Genomic DNA, 25895 nt, shown 5'->3' on the forward strand with positions numbered 1-25895 from the left:
CTTTTGTGGCTTACGTTATTGTGAAAATTATTTCTCAGTACATTATCTCCAGCGATTTCAAATATTTCTTGGCCTATTTTAGACCTTCTCATTGTTCCTTTTGTAGGTAGAACTTTGTACATAGAGAAACATATTAATGTTCTCATAAAGTAATAGCACAGTGTTTTTACAAGCCAAATTGTATTCAAATTGATGGGAAATAAATTTGTAGTATTCAAGTTTAAGGTCCTATTTTTCATGGAACACTGCTTCTCTCAGACACTTCATGAAAAATTGTTTTGTGGCCACTCAAATTTGGGAAACGTTACATCCTTTATACCGCATTGAAGATTTATAATATGCATAAGACTGTTATTACTAATGCTTCTGAATGTAATTAAAAATCTGTTTTTGTAGTTCTTTTTGTCTTTGGGATATCTCCTACCAGGGATGTACAGCCAGATACCCATGAGAAATCCTACAGTTAAAAAAAAAAAAAAATGTTTACCATAATTGACTCAGTGTTTCAGTCATTTTTAGGAAGTAGTGATTTATTATTTTCTGCTGATAATAGTGAAGATTTATATTATATTACATACATGTTAAGGTTTTCTAAGCACTGTAATGTTTGTAGCAACCCCATAAAGTAGGTACTGTTATTCTTCCCATGTTATAAAGGATTCTTTTTTTTCTTCTTTTAAAAAAAATTATTATGAAAATGTCACAAATACAAAAAGGTGAACCTCTTTGCTTGTCTTGCATCGTATACCCTTGTAGCCCTTTTTGGGAAGTGTGGGTATGGGTCAGAATTATTTTAAACCAGATCCCAAACATAGCATTTTTACTCAATTCTTTACTAAATTTCTCTACCAGGTAAGGACTTTGTGTTTACCATAACCCCAATAGCATCATACTTAACAAAATTAATGATAATTCTTTAATAGTATCTCATTACCCCAGGATCTTAATAATTAAATCTCTTCATTGGTAGTTTAGGTGAATCAGGATCAAAACAAGGTTTACCTATTATATTTGATTACCATATTTATTATGTTTCTTTTAGTTGTGAACCATTTCCCCCCATTTTTATCAGTATATATGTAAGTGTGTATATATATATATATATATGTATATATGTATACATATATATAAATATACACATATATACACACACACACGTACACACACACATATACACATGTAAATACATATATGTGGTAATATAAGTTATATACATGTCATGTTATTATATATTTGTTGAAGAAATTGGTTATTTGGCTTATAGAATTTCCTATATCCTGTTTTTGCCTAATTGCATCGTTGTAGTACCAGTGAAGATGTTCTTCTATTTCCCTATTTCTCTATTTGGTAGCTAGATATAGAGTTTTAATTAGACTTAGGTTCAGTTTTATCAAATTATTGAGCTGTACACCTTAACCACATACAATGTTATATGCCACTTATACCTCAGTGGTGAAAAAAAAAAAAGATTTAGGTTCAGTTCTTTTGGCAAGAATACTTATATCATAATTAGTACATACTTCCTTTTATATCATTTATATAAGGCAACGATGATGTCTGGTTGCCCTATTTTTAGTGACATTAAGACTGAGACAGGTTGAAACATCTAAATTATTGGCTCTCCGTTATTTTGTTAAAGGTTGCAAATGTGATTTTCTACTTCCAGAAAAGGCCAGAATTCTGGAAGATGAACTTTCTTTAAAAACTTTTTTTTTTTTTAATGTTTATTTATTTTTGAGACAGAGAGAGAGCGTGAGCAGGGTAGGGGCAGAGAGAGAGGGAGACACAGAATCCGAAACAGGCTCTAGGCTCTGAGCTGTCAGCACAGAGCCCGACGCAGGACTCGAACCCATGAACCACAAGATCAAGACCTGAGCTAAAGTCGGACACTTAACCGACTGAGCCACCTAGGAGCCCCAGGAAGATGAACTTTCTTAATCAACTATTTAGTTGTATTTAAATACACTTCATATAGGAACAGAAAGACAAATGCTTATTTGGTTTTTTATCAATTTTCAGAATATTGAGTTGATGCACACACAAGCTGCCAACTTTCTGATACGCAAAGGTTTTGGTTTGTTTCTGTAGTTGTTTCTGTTCTTTCAGAAAGTAGTTCTTTCTACTAAGAATTTAAAGTAGAATCTACTTTCTACTAAGAATTCGTAGATTTTTTTAAAACTGTATTTGATATGTTTCAGTCTATTGCAGTCATTATTCTTTTTGATACTTAAACATTCTGTCTTTAGTCACTAGCAAATTCTTGACATTGGCTTCTGTGTCCTTTCTGACAAAACAAAGATGCCATGGGATCATCATGAAATTTATTTTCTCAGGCCTAAAGTCCTTTCTCTGAAAGGCACTTGTTCTTTTTCAAAACTACAGTATCAATATTATTACTGTGATTCTTGAATTCAGGATAAGAGTTTGTTTTTTATACTTTTGTGTTTTTGTATTTCTTTTGTGGCTGAAATGTACAGCCTAATACTATTTTTTAAAGTCTCTGAATAATACTTCTCTGGATGGTATGTAACTTAGAAAAAAGCCAGTTTCATTTATTTCTATTTACTCTGAATTTTATAGACTTCTTTTAATTTATTTTTTTAAATTATATAATGCTTTAATAAAAGCCAGTTTCATTTATTTCTATTTACTCTGAATTTTATAGACTTCTTTTAATTTATTTTTTTAAATTATATAATGCTTTAATATGGATCAAAACTAATCAAAACTAATCAAGGTTTAAACTAATCCTTGTAGTCAAACTAATAAAGTTTTAGTCAAAACTAATAAAGGTTTAGCTTCCATTCCTATCCACCCATCCAGTTCCCGCTTTCACCCTATGGATATTGACTTTTGGTTAGTCCACCATGATTGCTTTTCTTTAAATATTTTATGAATCTGTACACACACATATGCAAATACCCATCTTTTATTATGATAACCCCACACCTTTTAGCTAAACAGGTACAGACAAGTTAACTTGTTGTGACTATTCATGAACCCTACTCTCCTGTCATGATTGGATGCTACACTTGGACTAATTTGTGTTCCATTGTGGTTGGTTGATACTTTATTTGCTTTTAAGGTCATAATTTGCATTCTTACACACATATATAAAAACTGATAGTTCAGAAATTATTTAGAGCCCTGTCAACTGAATAAAATGGAAAAATTGTGAATATATGTCATCACGGAGAAAACAAGATGACTGACACTCATGAACTTTTCTGTTGTGTTGCCAGTGTATCACAGCTTACAGATATGAATGAACAAGAGGAGATATTACTGGAACAATTTGTGACTTTGCCTCAACTAAAACAGATCATTACCGACAAGGATGACTTAGTAAAAAGTATTGAAGAGCTAGCAAGTATGTCTTTCCTTACTTCTTAAATTGTCTGAGAAGAATATGATCTTTAACCTAGAAATAAACCAGAAATTTATCTTACAGGAAAAAATCTTCTTTTGGAGCCCAGCTTGGAAGCCAAAAGGCAAATTGTTTTAGATAAGGTGAGTTAGTTACCATTTTAAAGAAATTCATACAACTTAAAAATATAATCAAATAACATTTTTTTAAAATCTTTTAGTATGAGTTGCTTACACAACTGAAATCTACTTTTGAAAAGAAGATGCAAAGGCAGCATGAACTTAGTGAGGTAAGATGTTTAGCTCTTTTCCTTTACCATAAGATTTTATTTTTACATTTAATGAATTTATTTAAGGGAGAGAGTGCAAGACTGGGGAGAGGCTGGGGGGGGGAGGGGGGGAGAGAGGGAGGGAGGGCAGGAGGGAGGGGGAGAGAGAGAGAGAGAGAGAGAAAGAAAGAGAATATCTTAAGTTCCATGCTCAGCAAAGAGCCCAATATGGGGCTTGATCCCATGATCCTGGGATCATGACCTGAGCCTAAATCAAGATTCAGACGCTAAACTAACAGAGCCACCCAGGAACCCCATAGGAATTTTTAATCTCAATATGCATGAGCCACATTCTTACTTTCATTATCAGAAAGCATTTATTAGGTGACTTTCTTTATAAGGTTTGATACCTTTAAGTGAGATGAATAGCTCTCAGTTATGGGGCATTATAAATGATTTGTTCTGATGCAAGAGCATATTTGGTTCCAAAGCAGAAAAATACAAAAAGCCCCATAAATAACTTTTCTGGGAATGTTATTATAATGCCAGTTTACCTTCTATAATAAAATCTAACAACAAAAAACTTGAACTTTAGTCTCACTTTTAAGCTTATGTACAGATACCTTAAATGAAAACTTAGCAAACGGGAAGACATGAAATTATAAAGTTTAACTCACCACAAATAGTAGACTCTTTGCTAGAAATCCAATTAAATAAAAAATAAAAATCACTTTATAAAATTACTTGAAGCATTTATAAAATTCAACTTACACTGCACTATGTTCTTTTCATATATTGCCCATTCATTGTTCCCTCAAAATCCTAGGAGGTAGGCGTTGGTACTACTTTTTCATAGTACAGATAAGCATTCTGAGGCACAGGGATATTAAATAACTTCCCTGATGTCATATAAATAGAAAGTGTCAGAGTCAGGAATCAAATGTAAACTGTCCTCCCTCTTAACCAGAAAATCTGAGAGAATCCAATGAAATACTCTTGGATGCACATTAGAGTTTAGTAGATACTGAATAAGCTTTTCACAATATTCCTATGATTCTTTATAAATTTTTAGTAAACTAAGAATAGAAATTAATTCCTTAACTTGATAAAGAATATTAGAAACCAACAGCAAAAATCTGAATTGCTAAACATTTTCAAGATCCCCTTAACATTAGGAATAAGACAGTGATGCCCCAATATAACTCCTGTTTAGCAATGCTGGAAAGGTTCAGGCCACTGCAACAAGACAAGAAAAAAGAGGTACAGTATAAAAGAAAAAATAAAATAGTTGTTTACCAAAAACAAGCAAAAATCAAATAAGCAAAAATCCTAGCATATTGAGAAAGTTTCCCCTGAAATTCCAGCAGCTACTAATGCAAAGTGAGGTAGAGAAAAAAACTCATTTACAATAGCAACAGAACTGTAAAATACCTAGAACTGAACCCGGTGAAGGAAGTTAGGAAACTTTACTGAATGACAAAAAAGAACACTTGAGTAAATGGAGCAACCTAGAATATTCATGGGGTGAATCCACTATTATAAAGATTTCATTCTTCTCAAAATAACTTAAAAATTTACTTTAAAAAAAATTTTATTATAGAGAGAGTGCGTGAGCAGGGGAGAGGGGCAGAGGGAAAGAAATCTTAAGTAGGCTCCATGCTCAGCATGGACTGAGCCAACCAGGCACCCCAAAAAATTTAATTTACTTCTTTTTCAAGTTTTATTTTATGTATTTATTTTGAGAGAGGGAGCACGAGTGGGGAAGAGGCAGAGACAGGGAGACAGAGAATCCCAAGTAGGCTCCGCATTCTCAGTGCAGAGCCTGATGTCAGGCTCGAACTCACAACCCACAACATCAAGACCTGAGCCAAAATCGAAGAGTCACATGTTTAGCCGACTGAGCCACCAGGTGCCTCTAATGTACTTCTAGTCAAATCCCGAGTTGTTTTTTTTTTGTTTGTTTGTTTGTTTGTTTTTTCAGTTTGCTTATTCTAAAGTTCATCTGAAAAACTAAATGGTTAAAAGTGGTCAGGAAGAGCTTGAACAAAAAGAATCAATGGGGGAAGAAACCACCCCCCGCTTTCCAGGTGTTAGAATAACACTATAAAACCTCATAATTTAAAAGATTATTTTTGTAGGAAGAGAAAAATAGTTTTATGGAGCGGACTGTGCAATTCAGAAATAGACTTGTGTATATGAGTAATGGGTTAGAAAAAATTGAGAGTTTAATAAATTATTTAATTGGCAGTCCATTTAGAAAGAAGATCCCTGTATCACACCATACACACTTAAAATATTCCAGAATTATGAAAGGTAATTATGAGATTATGGTGGGAAAATGCTTTCCAAGTATCATACAAGAGGCAGAAGCATAAAAAAAATTAATTTTGTTTATCTGTCTATAAGTTTAAAACATGCATATACTGAAGATTATAATATCAAAATTAAAAGAAAAGGAAACAAATATTTGTAGCATATGTAGCACGTACGAATGCCAGTGGCCCATAAAGAGTCCTGACAAATAGGCAAAGGAAAGAAAAAGAAACTCAAAAAGAAATATGAATGTCCAATAAGCCTACGGGTATACTCTGTCTTCTGTGCCACTTATAATTGCTTGAAATGATTGTTGAAACACTTAAAAAATACAACTTTGATTCCTACGCTTGTGTCTTGATGTGCTCACTCAGAGTCTTTGGGGACGATGAGTCAGTCTTCTCACTCTAAAGCGTACAAATCATTTCATTAGACCGTTGTTGCAATGAGCGCAGAAACATGCCGTATTGTATTCCCCCATATACCCAGTACCGGGTCCAGTGCTTGGCACATAGTAGATACTCGATAAATATTCAATGAATAAATAAATGGAAACGTTTGAAAAGACATTCAGCCTGTCAGTGATAAAAATAATCAAATTTTACATCATCCATGTGAGCTAGACTTGCAAAGATAGATGACCAGTGTTGGCAAGGGTGATAAGAAAACGGTTCATTCGTGTACGTGATGTATCACAGTGGGTTGCCACATTACACCCACTAGCATGACTGTTATTAAAAATAGTCTTCTTTCTGGCAATTAGGTCTTCAGTCCACTTTAAGTTAATTTTTTTTGAGTTAACTTTTATATGTGAGGTAAAATAAGGGTCCACCTTCATCTGGCATGTGAAGATCCAGTTGTCCCTGCACTATTTGTCCAAAACTGTCTTTGCCCCCACTGAATGGTCTTGGCACACTTTTTGAAAACATTTGACCATGTATGTGAGGGTATATCTTGGGGCTTGATCTTTCATTTGTCTACATGTCTCTTAGGTCAGTACAGCGCTGTTTTGATTGCTGTCACTTTGTAATAAGTTTTGAAGTCAGCAAATATGCATCTTTATTCTTCCTTTTCAAGATTGTTTTGGCTATTTGGGGTCACTTGAGATTCTGATGAATTTTAGCATGGGTTTTTCTTTTTCTGCCAAAATGCCATGGAAATTTTGATAGGAATCACATTGACTGTGTAGAACACTTTGGGTAGTATTGTCATCTTAACAGTATTAAGTCTTCCAGTCCATGCACCCGAGATGTCTTTCTGCTTATTCATGACTTCTTCAGTTTTTTCAGCAGTGTTTGTGCAGGTCTTGTGCCTTTTCGGTTGAATTTATTCCCATCGCTTTCGCCATATTCATTAGAAGTGTGTCCCTGTGTGCCGCCCACCCTCAAGTGAAGGTGATTTACACAAGGGCAGCAACACCAGGAGCTGGGGATAATTAGGTGTCCTCTTAGAGGGTGCCTACTGCAATGACCTAATTCCTAAATCCCCAGAAGACATTGATTGGCCCAGTTTCCCTCATTTACTGGTTTGCAGCTTTGGATTGGGTTTTTTTGTGGTAGGTATCTACCCTTATCTCCAAAAGCTGAGGACTTGGGTGGTAGCAGATTTCCTCAAAAAGACTCAACATAAGGCGTACAATGAATTGCTCCTCCCTTCCCCTGTCTCATTTTTCTGAGCGGTGTAAATAAACTGAGCGCTTGATTTTCTTTTTCAGAGCTGTAGTGCGAGTGCCTTGCAGGCAAGATTGAAAGTAGCTGCTCATGAAGCTGAGGAAGAATCTGATAATATTGCTGAAGATTTCTTAGAGGGAAAAACCGAAATAGATGATTTTCTCAGTAGCTTCATGGAAAAGAGAACAGTATGTAATACTCTTCAATTGAGGACAAGGGACAGTGTAATATCCAATTACTTAACTGTATTCATGAGCAAACGTTAGCGCAGTACTGAGCTGGAGTTTTGAGTGCCATGAGAAGAGACGAAAGAACCTCTGTTCTTTAAGAATGATAGCAGCATCTTACTATGATTTTGTTCTAAAGCTACTATATCAGCTAAAGTCTAGTCAATGGTTGTAGGCTGTGCACCTTCTTATGTTCAACAAGTTGTTTCAAAAGGGAATAATGTATACTTAGTTATTTTAAAACTTGTAAATGTTATTGAGAACATTCTGGAATAGTTTCTTTTCTGTTCTGATTTTCATTACATTTAAAGAAAGATCAAGAAAGTCTATTTAACAGTATCTTGCCTTTCGATAAAGTTCTAAATATTTACCTAATTTCTCTGAAACATCACATTTTAAAAGTAACCTTTTCTTAATAAACTTTATAAAATGTGTATGATATATATGCATATCCTATTAAGGAACGTGGCCAGATTTTGTTATCCCCATTTTCCATCAGAGAAAATTGAAGTTTAGGCACATTAAAAACTATGGTTATAGCATTTGCGAGGCGTTGATTTCTAGTTTATTCTTCTTTGATATTATATAACTGTACCTTGAAGTTTTTATTAATCTTCCTGATTAACAACAGTAGGATTTTTATATTTTTAAAACACAGATATTTGAAATTACATAATCAGAGAATTGATATAAAGAGGTTTATTTTACATTCTGGAAGTTTACAGGCAAAGGTTATCTTCCAAATACAATTCAATGTTTGTGGGGTGATGATTTTTAAATTCTGAGCTACCTTAAACATTCAAAAGTAAAAAATGTCAACAAGTTAAAGGATACTTATATGAATTCTGTCCTAATGTAGGAAGCAGTAAGTAAATCATTGGAGAAGTGACTGGTACTTTAAATCTTCTAGATTTGCCACTGTAGAAGAGCCAAGGAAGAGAAACTTCAACAAGCAATAACAACGCACAGCCAATTCCATGCTCCACTATAGGTAAATTGTTTTCCAGAAAGTTTGAGTATTCTTTAAGTGAAGTATTCTTACCAGTGCCTGTTGAGTTCTGTCTTAGCTTTTGTGTTACATATAAAATGCTCTGTGTTATACATTATGTATAATTTTATATACATAAGCATTTAACCAATAGAAATCTTTTGGATATTTTGTCACTGTGCTGTTGCCTTAAATGAATTTCTTTTTTGTTTATTTGTTTGTTTGTTTGTTTTTTAGTGTTTGACAGCTCTGTATGTAGAATTATAAATATCTATGATTAGTATCTTTCTCTTAGCTGGTATATGGAGTAAACCGTATCACTTAGTTGACATTTCTCACTAGTCTCCTTTGTCATTTCTTCCTTTTAGATGAACTTCCAGTCTGTCTCTTTTCCATCTCACACCAGGATTATTCCAGTAAATGTTTTGCCAGTCCTCTGAATTGAGGCTTTCCCCTTACTATAGAGCACTGACAGAATGATCTTCCTAAAACCAGCCAATGGTATAATTTCTCTGCTCTAGAATTTAGCAATGGCAGTATCACTATTAAATTTCTCTCTGGTTTTAAGCCCTCTATAATCTGGCATATATTCGAGAGCACCCACTTTAATTTTCCATTTTCCCCATATGTTCTCCATTTGATGTTCTTTCTCTTATTACTGTGTCTTTGTTCAGTCCCAACACTCTCTTCCTTTTCCTCTCCATCTATCTAGTTTTAGGAGTGATTTGGTTGTAAAAACTATTGCCCACCCCACCAAATTTGAGTAAAAGCTTGTGTTATTGAACAATGCAGAGATAGTTTGTAGAGCCAAGATGTAGGAAAGGACAGCTCAGATGCTGAGCTTGAAAACAGGGCAGGAGGCTGTAATAACCAAAGGCTTCTTCTCACACCCTTGCCAAGGCTGCTTGTTTCTCATTTTCGCATCTCTGTTCTTTTCTGTCTCTCACTCTCATGTGCTTCCCCCACCTTGCTCTTCAGAGAGCCTTTCTTTGTTACACTTAGACATGCTCCACCATTGCCGCCCACAGGCCTGACCATATTAGGATAGTTCAAGTAGCTCATGGCGACTAACCGGGGTTTCACTACAAATCCCCAGCAGATAGGCTGACCCGGCAGCAGCTTGGCCAGCAGATTAGCGTCATGTCTGTGGTCCTGTGCTCATTCAGGTGGGCTGAAGCAGTGCACTCTGAGAAGGGAGCATGGGAACCTCCCTGGGAGCATTTATAGCGAGGGAAATGGCAGGAATTTCTTCTCTCCACCTCAAACTCATCTGCCCCTTCTCTTCATCTAGTTGTACGTAACGTTAGTGCCAACATTGACTTGTTTTATATCTTGTTTTTTAAATCATACTGTCACTCCCTTGGGGAGGGGTTGATTTTTCATATCACAGTTTAAGAAGAGAGTGGGCACTGAGTAATTGTTTATGTGAACATGCTAGAATCCTTTCCCCACCTCTTTTCCCTCATAGTCCAGTTATCTTCTTATAGACATGTCTGAATTGGAAGAGAATATCAAGAGATGAGAATTTATCATCTTAAGTTAAATCTTAGGGTTTTCTATGTTCTTTTCTTTTCAGATTCTCCTGAAAACCTACCAAGACAGAAATGACACAAGACTAATAAGCAAATTAATATGTATGATTTGCAAATTGGTATTTCATCACAGTGACTGAATTCATAGATACCCTGTATAGATTGTATACAGAACTGAGACTGATTTTGTACAGATTAGAATGATTGCTATGGTCTTTGCTTTGAGAAATTTTTCTGCACGATTTGCACTATAAATGTTTATTTATTGTTGATAAATCCTATCATATTTAAGTTTCACTGCTGGTCCTCTGTTATTAAGTACCTATGCATGTGATTTTAGCTAGTATCAATATTTTATAAAAATTGCCTCATTTAAATTTATATTTTTAATTTGAAACTGCCTCCTTTCTTTATCAAGAATGGTTTGTTTAGATATTTTTCCTGTCAACCTTTTTGAAAAATTACTATTTTCAACTGTAGAAAGCCTTATTTTTCCTTCTTTCCAGATGATAAATTTTCAAAAAACATTTGTTTTTAAATATTCATAATTTCAGGAAACACCATGCCTACAAATGTGCCGTCTCAAAAAGGTAACTTTTAATAACACTAAATGAAAAGAATACATCAGCTGCTCATACATGATTTAATTTTTAAAATTAAAGATACATTTAAGAAGCAATACAAGTAAATATATATTTTACCTAATAGAAAAAGATTGCCTTCCACTTCATCTAGTCCAACAACCTTTCATAATAATGTTTTTATATAAGTAACTAATAGGTTTGTGATTGGATAATAATATACTTTCTAAATTCCTAATGTGAAAAAAAATCTTTTTGTTGATAAGTAGTAATTCTAGACACAGAAGTCAATGAATTCTTTTGATCTTTACTGTGAGTTAGCTTTTCATAGAGAACAGCTTTAGTAATAAAATTAATATTTAACTTTTAGGCAATCTAGTTTTTATTTAATTTTACTGAAAATTCCTTTTAAATTGTGCTACGTTCAGCAGTTTGCTTCTATACAATGTTATAGAAGGAACACATTTTATAGGTAGCTGTGAAAGCTAATAAAGGAGAAAATCTGGAACTATATGTATCTGAGGCTTTGGTAAGGGTATCTAAATCACAAAACAACCTAACACATATTTTCATTTAAATTTCATCCCAGTATGTATTGTCATTCCAAATGCCATCATTTGGTACAGTGTTTTTTTCTTCATTCTTTTTCTTTCTCTACATGTTCTGGCAATAGAACTTTAGGAAGAATAAAATTATTTTCTTAGACTTGACAAATACTTAATTCTTAGTCTGTGTTTATGGAAAAGCAAGTATTCATATGGACTATAAATATATAAATAAATTAACTTTCATTAATTGCCTGTCTCACTGGCGCTGTACTAAGGGCATGCTGTTTAATCTTCAAAATGACCAGACATTATTTTTAAGGATTTGTAGACGAAAGAACTCAGGTAAGTGTCTTAAATTTGTGGCAGCCTTCTGGGTATTTAGAAACCTTTCCTTACACACAGACCAGCAGAACTTCCAGTTGTCCCAGCAGTCACTGCACTGGAGGACATAATTGTCTTTTGCAGACCATCGGGTAGCTTTCTTAGAAACTGTAGAACCCATAGCAAGAGACCCGCAGACCACAGTCATTCTGAAGGGACATCAGTCCATTTGATCTACCAATGTACTTAAACATCTATTCAAAAAAAGTCCCTGTGGAAATACTATAAAACAGCCACTCAAACATGGTTTAGGTGCTTGGGTGCTCATCTCCTTTCCCCTCCACAGAGACAACAACAAAACAAAAACAAACAAAAAACATAAGTTTTCTTATACAGTAAATTTCTTCTACATAATTACATAATTCATCTCAGTGTTTCTTACTCTTTAAGCCAAAATGCCTAGTTTCATTCTCTACCAGTTAACATAGCTTGCTTTCTCCTTCCAAAATTAGACAGCCTCCTTACAACCTAGTCATTACAAAAAAGTTTGATGGTGAATATCTGCATTTAACCAACAGACAGTTTAGTTCAGATATAGGTTGTGTAAGTTGTCCAAGATAGAAGAAAGTCTGCATTTGAATAATTCTCTGAACTTTGGTTTTCTTTTGCAATGGAAAGTAAGTGATTTGGGGGGTAATTTTATGGCCATGTTGTTTTCTTCTAAAAACTGGTCATCTGGAGAAGTCATAACAGGGGGGGAAAATGGCTGCCAAGGCAGTTTCTGGTTTTACTTTAACATATAATAGAAGACCAGATGGAAATCTGAATATTATTCTGAATATTATTCAGAATATTAAATTCAGAATATTATTACTCTGAATATTCAGAGTAGAGGTTTGTCATGGGTAGAAATTTAAACACTGATATCTCAAAATAGAAGAAAGTTTTCTAAATAAATAGGATGTACAGTAAAGATACCTGTCTCCGGGGCGCCTGGGTGTCTCAGTCGGTTAAGTGTCTGACTTCAACTCAAGTCACGATCTCGCGGTCCGTGAGTTCGAGCCCTGCATCGGGCTCTGGGCTGATGGCTCGGAGCCTGGAGCCTGCTTCCGATTCTGTGTCTCCCTCTGTCTCTGCACCTCCCCCCGTTCATGTTCTGTCTCTCTCTGTCTCAAAAATGAATAAACGTTTAAAAAAAAAAATTAAAAAAAAAAAATATACCTGTCTCCAAATTGGAAGATGTTCTAGGAATAAACTAGACTAGGACATTTATATTGGAGTAGAGGTTGTTTAACAGGTAAGTTTGATCACAAGTTACATATGCTTAAATTGAAGGAATTTCAATGAAAATTGGAATTCATTTTTAGGGCAAGAATGTAAACTGGTCTTAAAAAATAAAATCGTATGCTAAGGTTTCCCTTGTCTTCACCTACCTTTATTCTAAAAAAAGTTCCTCTGTTGATTGCTAAATTGTGATCAGAGTTCTTACCTACTTCATATCATTAAATTTTCTTGAACCATATCACTAAATAACAAGTCACTTGAGCTCTGAATATTACTAGTTGGGAAGTAGTCTGCTTTGAGTCAGTTTTACATTGGTTTATTACCTGTGCTTTAAACCAGTTGCCCTAAATAAAACTCTTCATGTTTGATTTAAAATGAAATTATGCTAGCGGTGCCTGGGTGGCTCAGTCAGTTGAGTGTCCGAATTTAGCTCAGGTCAGGATCTCGCGGTCCGTGAGTTCAAGCCCCGTGTCGGGCTCTGTGCTGACAGCTCAGAGCCTGGAGTCTGTTTCAGATTCTGTGTCTCCCTCTCTCTGCCCCTTCCCCATTCATGCTCTGTCTCTCTTTGTCTCTCAAAAATGAATAAACGTTAAAAAAAAAAATTTTTAATGAAATTATGCTATTAGCGATTTTATTTTATTTTTTTATTTTTTTATTTTTTAATATATGAAATTTACTGTCAAATTGGTTTCCATACAACACCCAGTGCTCATCCCAAAAGGTGCCCTCCTCAATACCCATCACCCACCCTCCCATCCCTCCCACCCCTCCCACCCCCCCCACCCCCCATCAACCCTCAGTTTGTTCTCAGTTTTTAAGAGTCTCTTATGCTTTGGCTCTCTCCCACTCTAACCTCTTTTTTTTTTTTTTCCTTCCCCTCCCCCATGGGTTTCTGTTAAGTTTCTCAGGATCCACATAAGAGTGAAACCATATGGTATCTGTCTTTCTCTGTATGGCTTACTTCACTTAGCATCACACTCTCCAGTTCCATCCACGTTGCTACAAAAGGCCATATTTCATTCTTTCTCATTGCCACGTAGTATTCCATTGTGTATATAAACCACAATTTCTTTATCCATTCATCAGTTGATGGACATTTAGGCTCTTTCCATAATTTGGCTATTGTTGAGAGTGCTGCTATAAACATTGGGGTACAAGTGCCCCTATGCATCAGTACTCCTGTATCCCTTGGATAAATTCCTAGCAGTGCTATTGCTGGGTCATAGGGTAGGTCTATTTTTAATTTTCTGAGGAACCTCCACACTGCTTTCCAGAGCAGCTGCACCAATTTGCATTCCCACCAGCAGTGCAAGAGGGTTCCCGTTTCTCCACATCCTCTCCAGCATTAGCGATTTTAGTCTTGGATTAGCCATACTCTTTCAAGACCCTGTGAAAGCATAATAAACTTTTAATATGCAATAAATGTAACCTTTTGTATAAATACCAGTGTTAGATTAACTTCTAATAAGTAGTCTAAATGAACATATTGTGTAAATTACAGTATCTTGTAAAATGGGGAGGTTGAAAAAAGTTTGTGTCTGATGTGAAAGGCATCACATTAAAGACATTTTAAAATATCACATACTATTTGTATTTTAAAATAAATGTATAGTTTTGTGTACGTATTCTAATTTGTTAATTTTTTTTAGTTTATTTATTTTGAGAGAGAGAGAAAGCAGCAAAGGGGCAGAGAGAGAGGGAGAGGGAGAACCCAAGCAGACTCCATGCCATTAGCGCAGAGCCCGATGTGGGGCAAACTGCGAGATCATGACCTGAGCTGAAATAGGCACTTAACTGACTGAGCCACCCAGATGCCCCCTATTTACTCATTTCTAAAAATTTTTTTTTATTGCTGGGGGCACCTGGGTGGCTCAGTCGGTTGAGCATCCAACTTCGGCTCAGGTCATGATCTCACGGTCCGTGAGTTCGAGCTCCGTGTCAGGCTCTGTGCTGACGGCTCAGAGCCTGGAGCCTGCTTCGGATTCTGTGTCTCCCTCTCTCTCTGCCCTTCCCCTGCTCACTCACTCTCTCTTAAAAATAGGAACATTAAAAAAATTTTTTTTTTAATTTTTCTTTATTTCTGTATTTTTGTAGATATAAACTGCCAAACAGAAGAAATTAAAATCTCATCCTCGATATTAGGCAAAGAAGTTTCTAAGAGTTGATAACTACAAGAATGGCATGTAGTGAGTTGTGTTATAAAAATGCAAGATCCATTACAAGTATATCCTAAGTATCATTAACACAGTATTCTTACTACATACAGTAAGTTGCAGAAAATGAACAAATATTCCTCAGAGCATGCTCACATTTTATATTCTTAAGGAATTATACGTGTTTTATTTACATTAACAGTACTTTTATATTACAAGTCCCTAATGTATTAAAGTTTTGTTTTTAAATGATTAATACATAAATAATTACAGTTGACCTTTGAACAATGTGGAGGTTAAGGGTGCCCACTTCCTGCACAAAAATCCACGTACAGGTTTTGACTCTTCAAAAACTTACCTGTCAGTAGCCTACTGTTGACTAGAAGCCTTATTGATAACATAGATAACCACATATTTTGTATGTTACACATATTATATACTGTATTCCTAGAATAAAGTAAGTTAGAGAAAAGAAAATGTTAAAATCATAAAGAAAATACATTTACCCCACTGTACTGTATTCATAGAAATAAATTCCACATATATGTGGAACTTTGCAGTTTAAAACTTTTTTTTTGTTTATTTTTGAGAGACAAAGTGAGAGAGAGACTGAGCCCAAGTGGGGGAGGGGCAGAGAGAGAGGGAGACACAGAATCCAAAGCAGGCTCCAGGCTCCAAGCTGTCAGCACAGAGCCCGACGCAGGGCTCGAACCCACGGACCGCGAGATCGTGACTGGAGCTGAAGTCGGACGCTTAACCGACTGAGCCACCCAGGCACCCCGAAACTGTGCAGTTTAAACTAATGTTGTTCAAGGGTCAACTGAATACTGTATTATTTTATTTAAATATATTGCTATATCGCCTCCAAAACTTTCATGTTAGAGATTTCAGCGATGTAGCTTTCTTGCCCTTTCTCTGTTTTCTGTTTTATTGGGATGAAGTTGACGTACATGGCTGTGTAAGTTTAAGATATATAGCATAATGGTTTGACCTATATACATTGTGAAATGATTACAATAAGTTTACTTGGCATCCATCATCTCATCTACAGTAGTTACACTAAAAAAGCAAAAATAGCAAAATTTGTCCTTGTGATGAGAGTTGTTAAGGGTTAACTGTCTTAATATATATCATGCAGCAGTGTTAGCTATACTCGTTATGCTGTGTGTTACATCCCTAGTACTTCTTCATCTTGTAACTGGAAGGTTGTACCTTTCCACCACCTTTTGCCAAGTCCCCTTCCCACACCCTCACCTTTGGTAACCATAAATCTGATCTCTTTTTCAATGAGTTGTTTTGTTTTTTGTTTTAGATTACACATATGAGAGAGATCATACAATATTTGCTTTTCTCTAACTTATTACACTTAGCATAGTAATGCCTTCAAGGTCCATCCATGTTTCCACAAGTGGCAGGATTTGTTCTTTATTGCTGAATAATACTCCATTGTGTATATATACTCACCTTCTTCATCCATCGTTGGACAGTTAGGTTATTTCCACGTCTTGGCTGTTGTAAATAATGCTGCTGTGAACATGGGGACGCAGATACCTTTAAGAGTTACGTGTTTTTGTTTCCTTTGGATCTGTTTCCAGAAATTGAATTGCTGGATCATATGGTGGTTCATTTTTTTTTCAAGGACAGTTTGTACTTATGTTAGTTGATGATAATCGACAGGCAGTATTGTTGAGTTTCAGGTGTACATGGTGATTTCATATTTATATACCTTATGATGTGATCACTACAGTAAGTCTCATTACCGTCTGTCATTATACAAAGTTGTTACAGTATTACTGACTGTATTCCCTGTGCTGTACATTACATCCCTTGTCTTATTTTATAATTGGAGGATTGTACCTCTTAATCCCCTTCAGCTATTTCATCTATCTACTTCCCCCTTCTCTACAACCATCAATATCTATGAGTCTATTCCTGTGTTGTTTTGTTTGCTCATTTGTTTTGCTATTCAGATTACACACATAACTGAATTCATAGAGTATTAGTTTTTCTCTGACTTACTTCATTTAGGATAATACCCTCTAGGTCTATCCTAGTTGTCACAAATGACAAGATCTCAGTCTTTTATGGCTGTATAATATTCTGCTGTGTGTGTATATAGATATATGCACACATAATACACACACGCATGCACATAAATACCACTTCTTCAATCCATATATTGTGCATATTAAGGTTGCTTCAGTATCTTTGCTAATATAAATCATGCTTCAGTGAACATGGGAGTGCATGTCTTTTCCAATTAGTGTTTTTGTTTCCTTCAGATAAATACCTAAAAGTGGAATGGCTGCATCTTCTGGTAGTTCCATTTTTAATTTTTTGAGTAAACAATATACTGTTTTCCATAATGGCTCACCAGTCTACATTCCCACCAACTATTCATCAGGGTTCCCTTTTCTCCACATTTTCACCAACATGTTTGTCTTTTTGATAATAGCCTTTCTGACAGATAAGAAGTGATATTTCATTGTGGTCTTGATTTGCATTTCACCATAGTCTCTTGGTGTTTAGATATTTTCATATGCCTGTTAACCATCTCTGTGTCTTCTTTGGAAAAATGTCTATTCAGGTCCTCTACCCATTTTTAATCAAAATTGTATATTTGTTGATGCTGAGTTGGAAGAATTTTTTATATATTTTGGATATTAACCCTTAATCAGATATGTCATTTGCAAATATTTTATCCCATTCAGTAGGTTGCCTTTTTAAAAAAAAAAAAATTTATATTTATTTTTGAGAGAGAGAGAGAAACAGCATGAGCGGGGAGGGGCAGAGAGAGAGGGAGACACAGAACCTGAAGCAGGCTCCAGGCTCTGAGCTATCAGCACAGAGCCTGTTGCGGGGCTCGAACTCATGGACCGTGAGATCATGACCTGAGCCAAAGTCTGATGCCCAACCAACTTAGCCACCCAGGTGCCCCAGTAGGTTGCCTTTTTGTTCTGTTGATGGTTTCCTTTCCTGTGCAAAAGCTTTTTAGTGTGATGTAGTCCTGTTTATTTTTGCTTACGCTGTCTTTATTGAAAGAGATGGATCCAAAATATTGCTAAAACCAGTATCAAAGAGCATATTGTTTTCTCCTAGTTTGGTGGATATTGTGCATTCAAATGTCTTTACTATGTTTTGATTTTATTCTTGTGTATGGTAAAAGAAAGTGGTCCAGTTTTCTCATCACCATTTATTAAATAGACTGTTTGTCCCCAGTGTATGTTCTTGCCAACTTTGTCAAAGATCAGTTGACCATATAATTGTGAATGTATTTCTGGGCTCTCTGTTCTGCTCCATTAATCTCTGTGTCTATTGTTGTGCCATTACCATGCTGTTTTTATTACTGTAGCTTTGTAGTGTAGTTTGATATTTGGGAGCGTGATCCCTCCAGCTTTGTTCTGTCTCAAGATTACTTTGACTATTCAGGGCCTCTTGTGATTCCATACAAATTTTAATTTTATTTCTAGTTTTGTGGAAAAAGCCACTGTTATTTTGATAAGGATTGCCATTGATTCTGTGTGTTGCTTGGTGTAGTATGGACATTTTAACATTAATCCATTTAGTCCATGAGCATGGTATGTTTTCCCATTTACTTGTGTCATCTTCAGTTTCTTGCATCAATGTCTTACAGTTTTCTGTATAGCAGTCTCTCACCTCCTTGGTAATATTTATTCCTAAATATTTTATTCTTTCTAGTATAATTGCAATTGGGATTGTTTTCTTATTTTCTCTTTCTGATAGTAAGTTATTAGCATATAGAAATGCAAAAAATTTCAATGTATTGATTTTGTATCCTGCAACTTTACTGAATTCCTTTATTCTAATATTTTTTGGTGGAGGTTTTAGGGTTTTTTGTATATAGTATGTCATCTGCAAATAGTGACAGTTTTACTTCTTTTTAATTTGGATACCTTTTACTTCTTTTTCTTGCCTAATTGCTGTAGCTAGTTCTTCTAATACTATGTTAAGTAAAAGTGCTGGTTGATAATGGTCATTTTTGTCTTGTTCCCACTCCTAGAAGAGCTTTTCACTGTTGAGTATGATGTTAACTATGAGTTTATCATATGTGGCCTTTATTATGTTGAGGTATATTCCCACTATACCCACTTTGTTGAGACTTTTTATCATGAATGAATTTTGAATTTTTTATACATCTATTGAGATGATCATATGATCATTATCCTTTGTTTTATTGATGTGGTTTATCACGTTAACTGATTTGCAAATATTTAACCATCCAAGCATCCTCAGAATAAGTTCCACTTGATCATGATGAATAATTCTTTAAATGTATTGTTGAATTCAGTTTGCTAATATATTGTTGCAAATATTTGCATCTATGTTCATCAGGGATATTGGCCTATAATTTTTTTCTCCCCCTAGTTTAGGTATCAGGGTAATACTAGCCTGTAGAATTATTTAGGAACCATTTATTCATCTTCATTTTTTTTGAAATAGTTTGAGGATAGGTATTAACTCTAAATATTTGAGGCAATTCACAAGTGAAGCCATTTGGTTTTGGACTTTTCCTTGTTGGGAATTTGTTAAGTACTGATTCAGTTTCATTACTAGTAATTAATTGGTCTGTTCAGATTTTCTGTTTCTTTTGGGTTTAGTCTGAGATTGTATATTGCTAGGAATTTATCCATTTTTTCTAGGTCTTCCAATTTTTTGATATGCAACTATTCATTAGTAGTCTCTTATACTTCTCTTTCATTCTTGATTTTATTTACTTGGCCCTGTCTCTTCTCTTCTTGATGAGTCTTACCAAAGTTTTTGTAGTTTATCTTTCCAAAGAACTAGCTTTTAGTTTCATTGATCCTTTTTTTTTTTGTTTTGTTTTGTCTCTGTTTCATTTATATCTACTCTGATCTTTATTTCCTTCCTTCTATTAACTATGGGTTTTGTTGTTCTTCTAGTTTCTTGAGATATAAGATTAGATTGTTTATTTGAGATTTTCCTTGTTTCTTGAGGTAGGACTGTGTTACTGTAAACTTGCCATTAGAACTGCTTTTGCTTTGTCTCAGATTTTGGGATGTTGTATTTTCATTTTCATTTGTCTCGAGGTATTTTTATTTTCCTTACTGATGTCTTCATTGACCCGTTGGTTGTTTAGTAGCATGTTGTTTAGTCTCCATGTGTTTGTGTTTTTTCATTTTCTTCTTGTAATTGATTTCTAGTTTCATACTTTTGTGGTTGGAAAAGATGCTTCATATGATTTCAGTCTTCTTAAATTTATGGAGACTTGTTTTGTGGCCTAACATGTGATTCATCTTGGAGAATGTTGCATGTGCACCTAAGAAGAATGCATAATCTTGTTGTTTTGGGTAGCCCGTTGTGTATATATCTGCTGAGTCCATTTGGTGTGTCATTTAAGGATGTTTTCTTAATAACTTTCTGTCTGGAAGATCCATGAAAGTCCATTACTATTATTATATTACTGTCAGTTTCTCTCTTTGTGTCTCTTAGTATTTAGGTGCTCCAAGGTTGGGTGCCTAAATATGTATAAGTGTTACACCTTCTTGTTTGATTGATCCTTTTATTATTATTTAATGCCCTTCTTTGTTTCTTGTTATAATAGCCTTTGTTTTAAAGTTTACTTTGTCAGATATAAATACTGCTATTCCAGGTTTAGTCCATTTTCATGGAATATCTCTTTTCTCCCTTCACATTCAGTCTGTGTGTGTCTTTTCATTGGAAGTGAATCTCTTTTAGGCAGCATCTTGTTTTGTTTTTTTTTTTTTTTAACGTTTATTTATTTTTGAGACAGAGAGAGACAGCGCATGAACGGGGGAGGGTCAGAGATAGAGGGAGACACAGAATCGGAAGCAGGCTCCAGGCTCTGGGCCATCATCAGCCCAGAGCCCGACGCGGGGCTCGAACTCACGGACCGTGATATCGTGACCTGAGCTGAAGTCGGATGCTTACCCGACTGAGCCACCCAGGCGCCCCAGCGTCTTGTTTTTTTAATCCATTCAGCCATGCTTTGTCTTTTGATTGGAGCATTTAGTTCATTCACAATTATAGTAATTACTCGGTTAAGCGTTCGACTTCGGCTCAGGTCATCTCATGGTTCATAAGTTCAAGCCCTGTGTCAGGCTCTGTGCTGACAGCTCAGAACCTGGAGCCTGCTTCAGATTCTGTCTCTCCCTTTCTCTCTGCCCCTCTCCTGCTCATGCTGTCTCTCTGTCTCTCAAAACTAAATAAACATTAAAAAAAATTGTAGTAATTACTGATAGGTATCAATTTATTGCCTTTTCTTAATTTTTTTTCTGATTGTTTTATATTCTCTATTCCATTCTTCTTTTCCTCTCTTCCATTGTGTTGATGACTTTCTTTACTGTTACCCTTGGATTCCTTTTCCTTTACTATTATCTATTTTAAGGTTTTTGTTTATTGTTACCAGAAGGTTCATATATAACAGCCTATGTATATAGCAGTCTTTTTTAAGTTGATGGTTGCTTACGTTGGAACACATTCTAAAAACAATACATTTTTACTCCCCTGCCCCATGTTTTGTTTTTGATGCCATACTTTACATCTTTTTATTTTGTGAATCCCTTAAATGATTATTGTAGATATAATTAATTTTGCTTCTTTTGTCTTTTAATCTTCATACTACCTTTATAACTGGTTGACCCATTACCCTTACTATGTTTGCTTTTATCAGTGAGATTTTTTTTTCTATCATATATTTTCTCATTTCTGGGCTTTGCTGTGTAAAGAGTCCTTATAATATTTCTTGCAAAGCTGGTCAGTAGTGATGAACTCCTTTAGTTTTTTCTTGTCCAGGAAACGCTTTATTTTCCCTTCAATTCTGAATGGTAACTTTGCCAGGTAGAGTATTCTTGGTTGCAGGTTTGTTTTTTGTTTTGGGGGTTTTTTGTTTGGTTTGGTTCGGTTTGGTTCTGTTTTTTCCCAGCACTTTGAATAGATTGTGACACTTTCTCTGGCCTGCAATGTTTCTTTTGAAAAATCAGCTGATAGTTCTGTAGTGATAGGGGTTCCTTTGTGTATAATGAATTGCTTTTCTCTTGCTGCTTTTAAGATTCTCTCTTTTTGACCTTTTAATTATAATGTATCTTGGTGTGGATCTCTTTGGGTTTCTCTTGTTTGGGACTTGTGCTTCCTGGACCTGTGTGTTGTTTCCTTTCCCAGGTTAGAGAAGTTTTCAGCTATTATTTCTTCACATTAATTTTCTGCTCTTTTCTCTTTTCCTTCTGGGACCCCTATGACAAGATTATTGGTATTCTTGATGTTTTCTCCAGAGATCCCTTAAACTATCTTTTTGTTGTTGTTGTTCAATTTGTGTAGTTTCCACATCACCTTGTCTTCCAGATTGTGGATCCATTTTTCTTTATCATCTCATCTGTTTATTCCCTTGAGTGTAGTTTTCATTTCTGTTATTTTGCTCTTCAATTCAGATTGGTGCTTTCTTCTATTTTCTATCTCTTTGCTGCAATTTTTACCTTGGCGTCCATTCTTCTTCCAAGGTTGGTAAGCATCTTTATGACCATTACTTGGAACTCTTTATCAGTTAGATTAACCATCTCCATTTTGTTTTGTTCTTTTTCTGAGGCTTTTCCTAGTTTTTCTTTTGGAACATACTCTCCTGTCTCCTCATTTTGCCTCTCTTTGTTTCTTTGTACATATTAGGTAGTTCACGTAGGTCTGTCTTAAGAAAGTAGCTTTTTGTTGGGGATATCCTGTAGGGCTCAGAAGTGTGGTCTCCATTGGCCACCAGAGCCAGGTGCTCTAAGGGTGCCACCTTTGTGGGCTGCATGCTCCCTCTTGTTGTGGTAGGTCCATGACTGCTGTGGGCACAGTGGTAGGCAAAGATGGCCCCTAGCCTGAGTGGTTGCAAGGGCCGACCACAAGTCCTGTGGGGTCACTGGTCGGCAGGGGTGACTCCTGGCCTGTAACTGCTGCTGGTGTGTTGGTGGGTGTGGTAATTCTACTGTAATATTTTGAGGATCCTCCGTATTATTTTCCATAGTGGTTGTGCCAGTTTGGAGTTGTACCAGCAGTGCACAAGTGTTGCCTTTTGTCCACATCCTTACCAGCATTTGTTATATCCTGTCTTGTTGAGGATTGCCACCTTAACAGGCCTAGGGTGATATGTCAGTGATTTTGATTGGCATCATTTTGTGTATGTGCTGCCTTTCATTTGTCTTCTTTGGGGAAATGTCTAGTCAAGTCTTTTGCCCATTTTGAAATTGGATTATTTTTATTTTTGCTGTTGAGTTTTCATAAGTTCTTTGTATTTTTTGGATATTAACTCCTTTTCAGATACATGGCTTGCAAATATTTTTTTCCCTTTTCATAGGTTATCTTTTCACTTTGTTGTTTCTTTTGCTGTACAAAAGCTTTTTAGTTTGATGTAATCCCAGTTGTTTGCTTTTTTTTTTTTTTTTTTTTTTTGTGCTTTAGGTGTGACATCCAAAAAAAATCATGGCCAAGACCCATGTCAAGGTGCTTTCTTCCTTTGTTTATTTATAGGAGTTTCAGTCTTAAGTTTAAGCCTTTTATCCATTTTGAGTTAATTTTTATAAATAGTATAAGATAGGTGTATAGTTTCATTCTTTAACATGTGAATATCCAGTTTTCCCAGCATATTCTTGGCTCCCTTGCCAAATATTAGTTGACCATACAAGCCCAGATTTATCTCTGAGCTCTCAGTTCTGTTCATTTGATCTGTCTGCTTTTGTGACAGTACCATACTGTTTTGATTACTATAGCTTTATAGTTTAGCTTGAAATTAGGAAGTTTGATGCCTACCAGTTTTTTCCTCTTAGGATTTCTTTGGCTGTTCAGAGTATTTTGTTGTTCCATATAAATTTTAGGATTTTTTTCTACTTCTCTAGAAACATGCCATTGGAATTGTGATAGATACTATATTGGACCTACAGATTGCATTAGGTAGTATGGACATTTTAACAATTCTTCCAGTCCAGGAACACAGGATACCTTTCCACTTATTTGTATCTTCTTCAATTTCTTTCATCAATGTATTACAGTTTTCAGAGTAGAGATCTTTTACTTCCTTGGTTAAATTTGTTCCTCAGTATTTTGGTGCTATTGTAAGTGGGATGATGTTGTTTATTTCTTTTTCAGGTCATTTCTTATGGTTAATTTAATGTTAAGTTAATATCCTGCAACTGTACTGAATTCATTGATCTAACAGTTTTTTGGTAGAGTCTTTAGGATTTTCTATTTATAAAATCTTGTTACTACAAATAGAGACAATTTTATTTCTTTTTATTTCTGATGCTTTTTATTTCTTTCTTGCCTGATTGCTCTGTAAGGACTTCCAGTACAGTGGTGAATATGAATGGTGAGAGTGGGCACCCCTGTCATGTTCCCTCTCTTAAAGGAAAAGCTTTCAACCTTTCACCATTGAATATTATATTAGATGTAGGTTTATAATATATAGGCTTTACTATGGTGGGGTTCATTCCTTCTATACATAATTGTTAAGAGTTTTTATCATGAAAGGATGTTGCATCTTTTTCAAATGCTTTTTCTGCATCTATTGCAATGATCACATGATATTTTTTTCTTTCATTCTGTTAATGTCATGTATCTCATTGATTGGCACATGTTGAGCCATCTTTGCATCCCAGGATCATTGTAAATGATCCTTTCATGAGCAGAATTCAGTTTGCAGTGTTCTGTTGAGAATTTCTGCATCTGTATTACCAGGGATATTGGTTCATAGTTTTTCTTTTCTGGTAGTGTCTTTTTCTGGCTTTGGTTATTGGTGATGTTGGCTTGTAAAAGGAGTTTGTGAGTGCCCCTCCTCTTTGATTTTTTTTTTTTTTTTTTTTGAAGAATTTCAGAGGGATCAGTGTTAATTTTATTTTAAATATTTGGTAAAATTTACTAGCAAAGACATTTAGTCTTGGAATTTTCTTTGTTGGAAGAGTTTTAATTACTGATTAAATCTTATACTAGTAAATGGTGTAATTCAGACCGTTTCTTCTTGATTCAGTCTCAGTAGGTTATATGCTTCCAAGAATTTTTACATTTCTTCTAGGTTTTCCTATTTGTTGGCATGTAATTGGTCATAGTAGCCTTTTATGATTGTATTCCTGTAGCAGCCGTTGTAATATCTCCGTGTTTGATTCATAGTTTTTTTTATTTGGTTCCTCTTTTTTTTTGATTTATCTAATAGTTTTGCCAATTTTATATTTTCAAAGAACTACCTCTTCGTTTGGTTAATGTTTTCTACTGTATTTCTGTTCTATCCTTCATTTATTTCTGCTGTAATCTTTACTTTTTCCTTTCTTATTCTAACTTGGGGTTCATTTTGTTACTCTTTTTCTGCTTCTTATTTATCTGGGAGGTTTATTGCTATGAGCTTCCCTCTTCAAACTGCTTTTACTACCTCTCATAAGTTTTGGTATGTGTGTTTCCATTGTCATTTGTCTCAAGATAGTTATTTCCCATTTCCTCTTTGATCCATTGGTTGTTCAGGAGAGTGTTGTTTAATTGCCATTTTATCCTGCAGTTTTCCTCTCGTTATAGTTATCTGGTATGATTTCGTTGTTCTTAAATTTGCTAAGAATTATTTTTTGTCCTAACATATGTCCTAACATATCCTAGAAAAATGTTCCATTTACACATGGGAAGAATATATT

The 25895-nt window shown here is 35.1% G+C and overlaps 1 protein-coding gene across 2 annotated transcripts in view; it reads left to right on the plus strand.

Annotated features, from left to right (window-relative positions):
* The window catches only part of VPS37A (VPS37A subunit of ESCRT-I), a 46073-nt gene extending 34422 nt beyond the window's left edge, over positions 1-11651 (plus strand). For both annotated transcript variants that reach the window (XM_078445383.2, XM_078445384.2), the window contains exons 7-12: positions 3243-3370; positions 3452-3510; positions 3588-3656; positions 7663-7806; positions 8756-8836; positions 10410-11651. In XM_078445383.2, the coding sequence (XP_078301509.1) occupies positions 3243-3370; positions 3452-3510; positions 3588-3656; positions 7663-7806; positions 8756-8836 (481 nt within the window). In that variant the 3' untranslated portion in view covers positions 10410-11651. The remainder of the gene's footprint in view (positions 1-3242; positions 3371-3451; positions 3511-3587; positions 3657-7662; positions 7807-8755; positions 8837-10409) is intronic.
* The last annotated feature ends 14244 nt before the right edge of the window (positions 11652-25895 follow it).

This window comes from Panthera onca, chromosome B1 (assembly GCF_046562875.1).
Source record: "Panthera onca isolate mPanOnc1 chromosome B1, mPanOnc1 haplotype 2, whole genome shotgun sequence".
Classification (NCBI taxonomy): Eukaryota; Metazoa; Chordata; class Mammalia; order Carnivora; family Felidae; genus Panthera; species Panthera onca.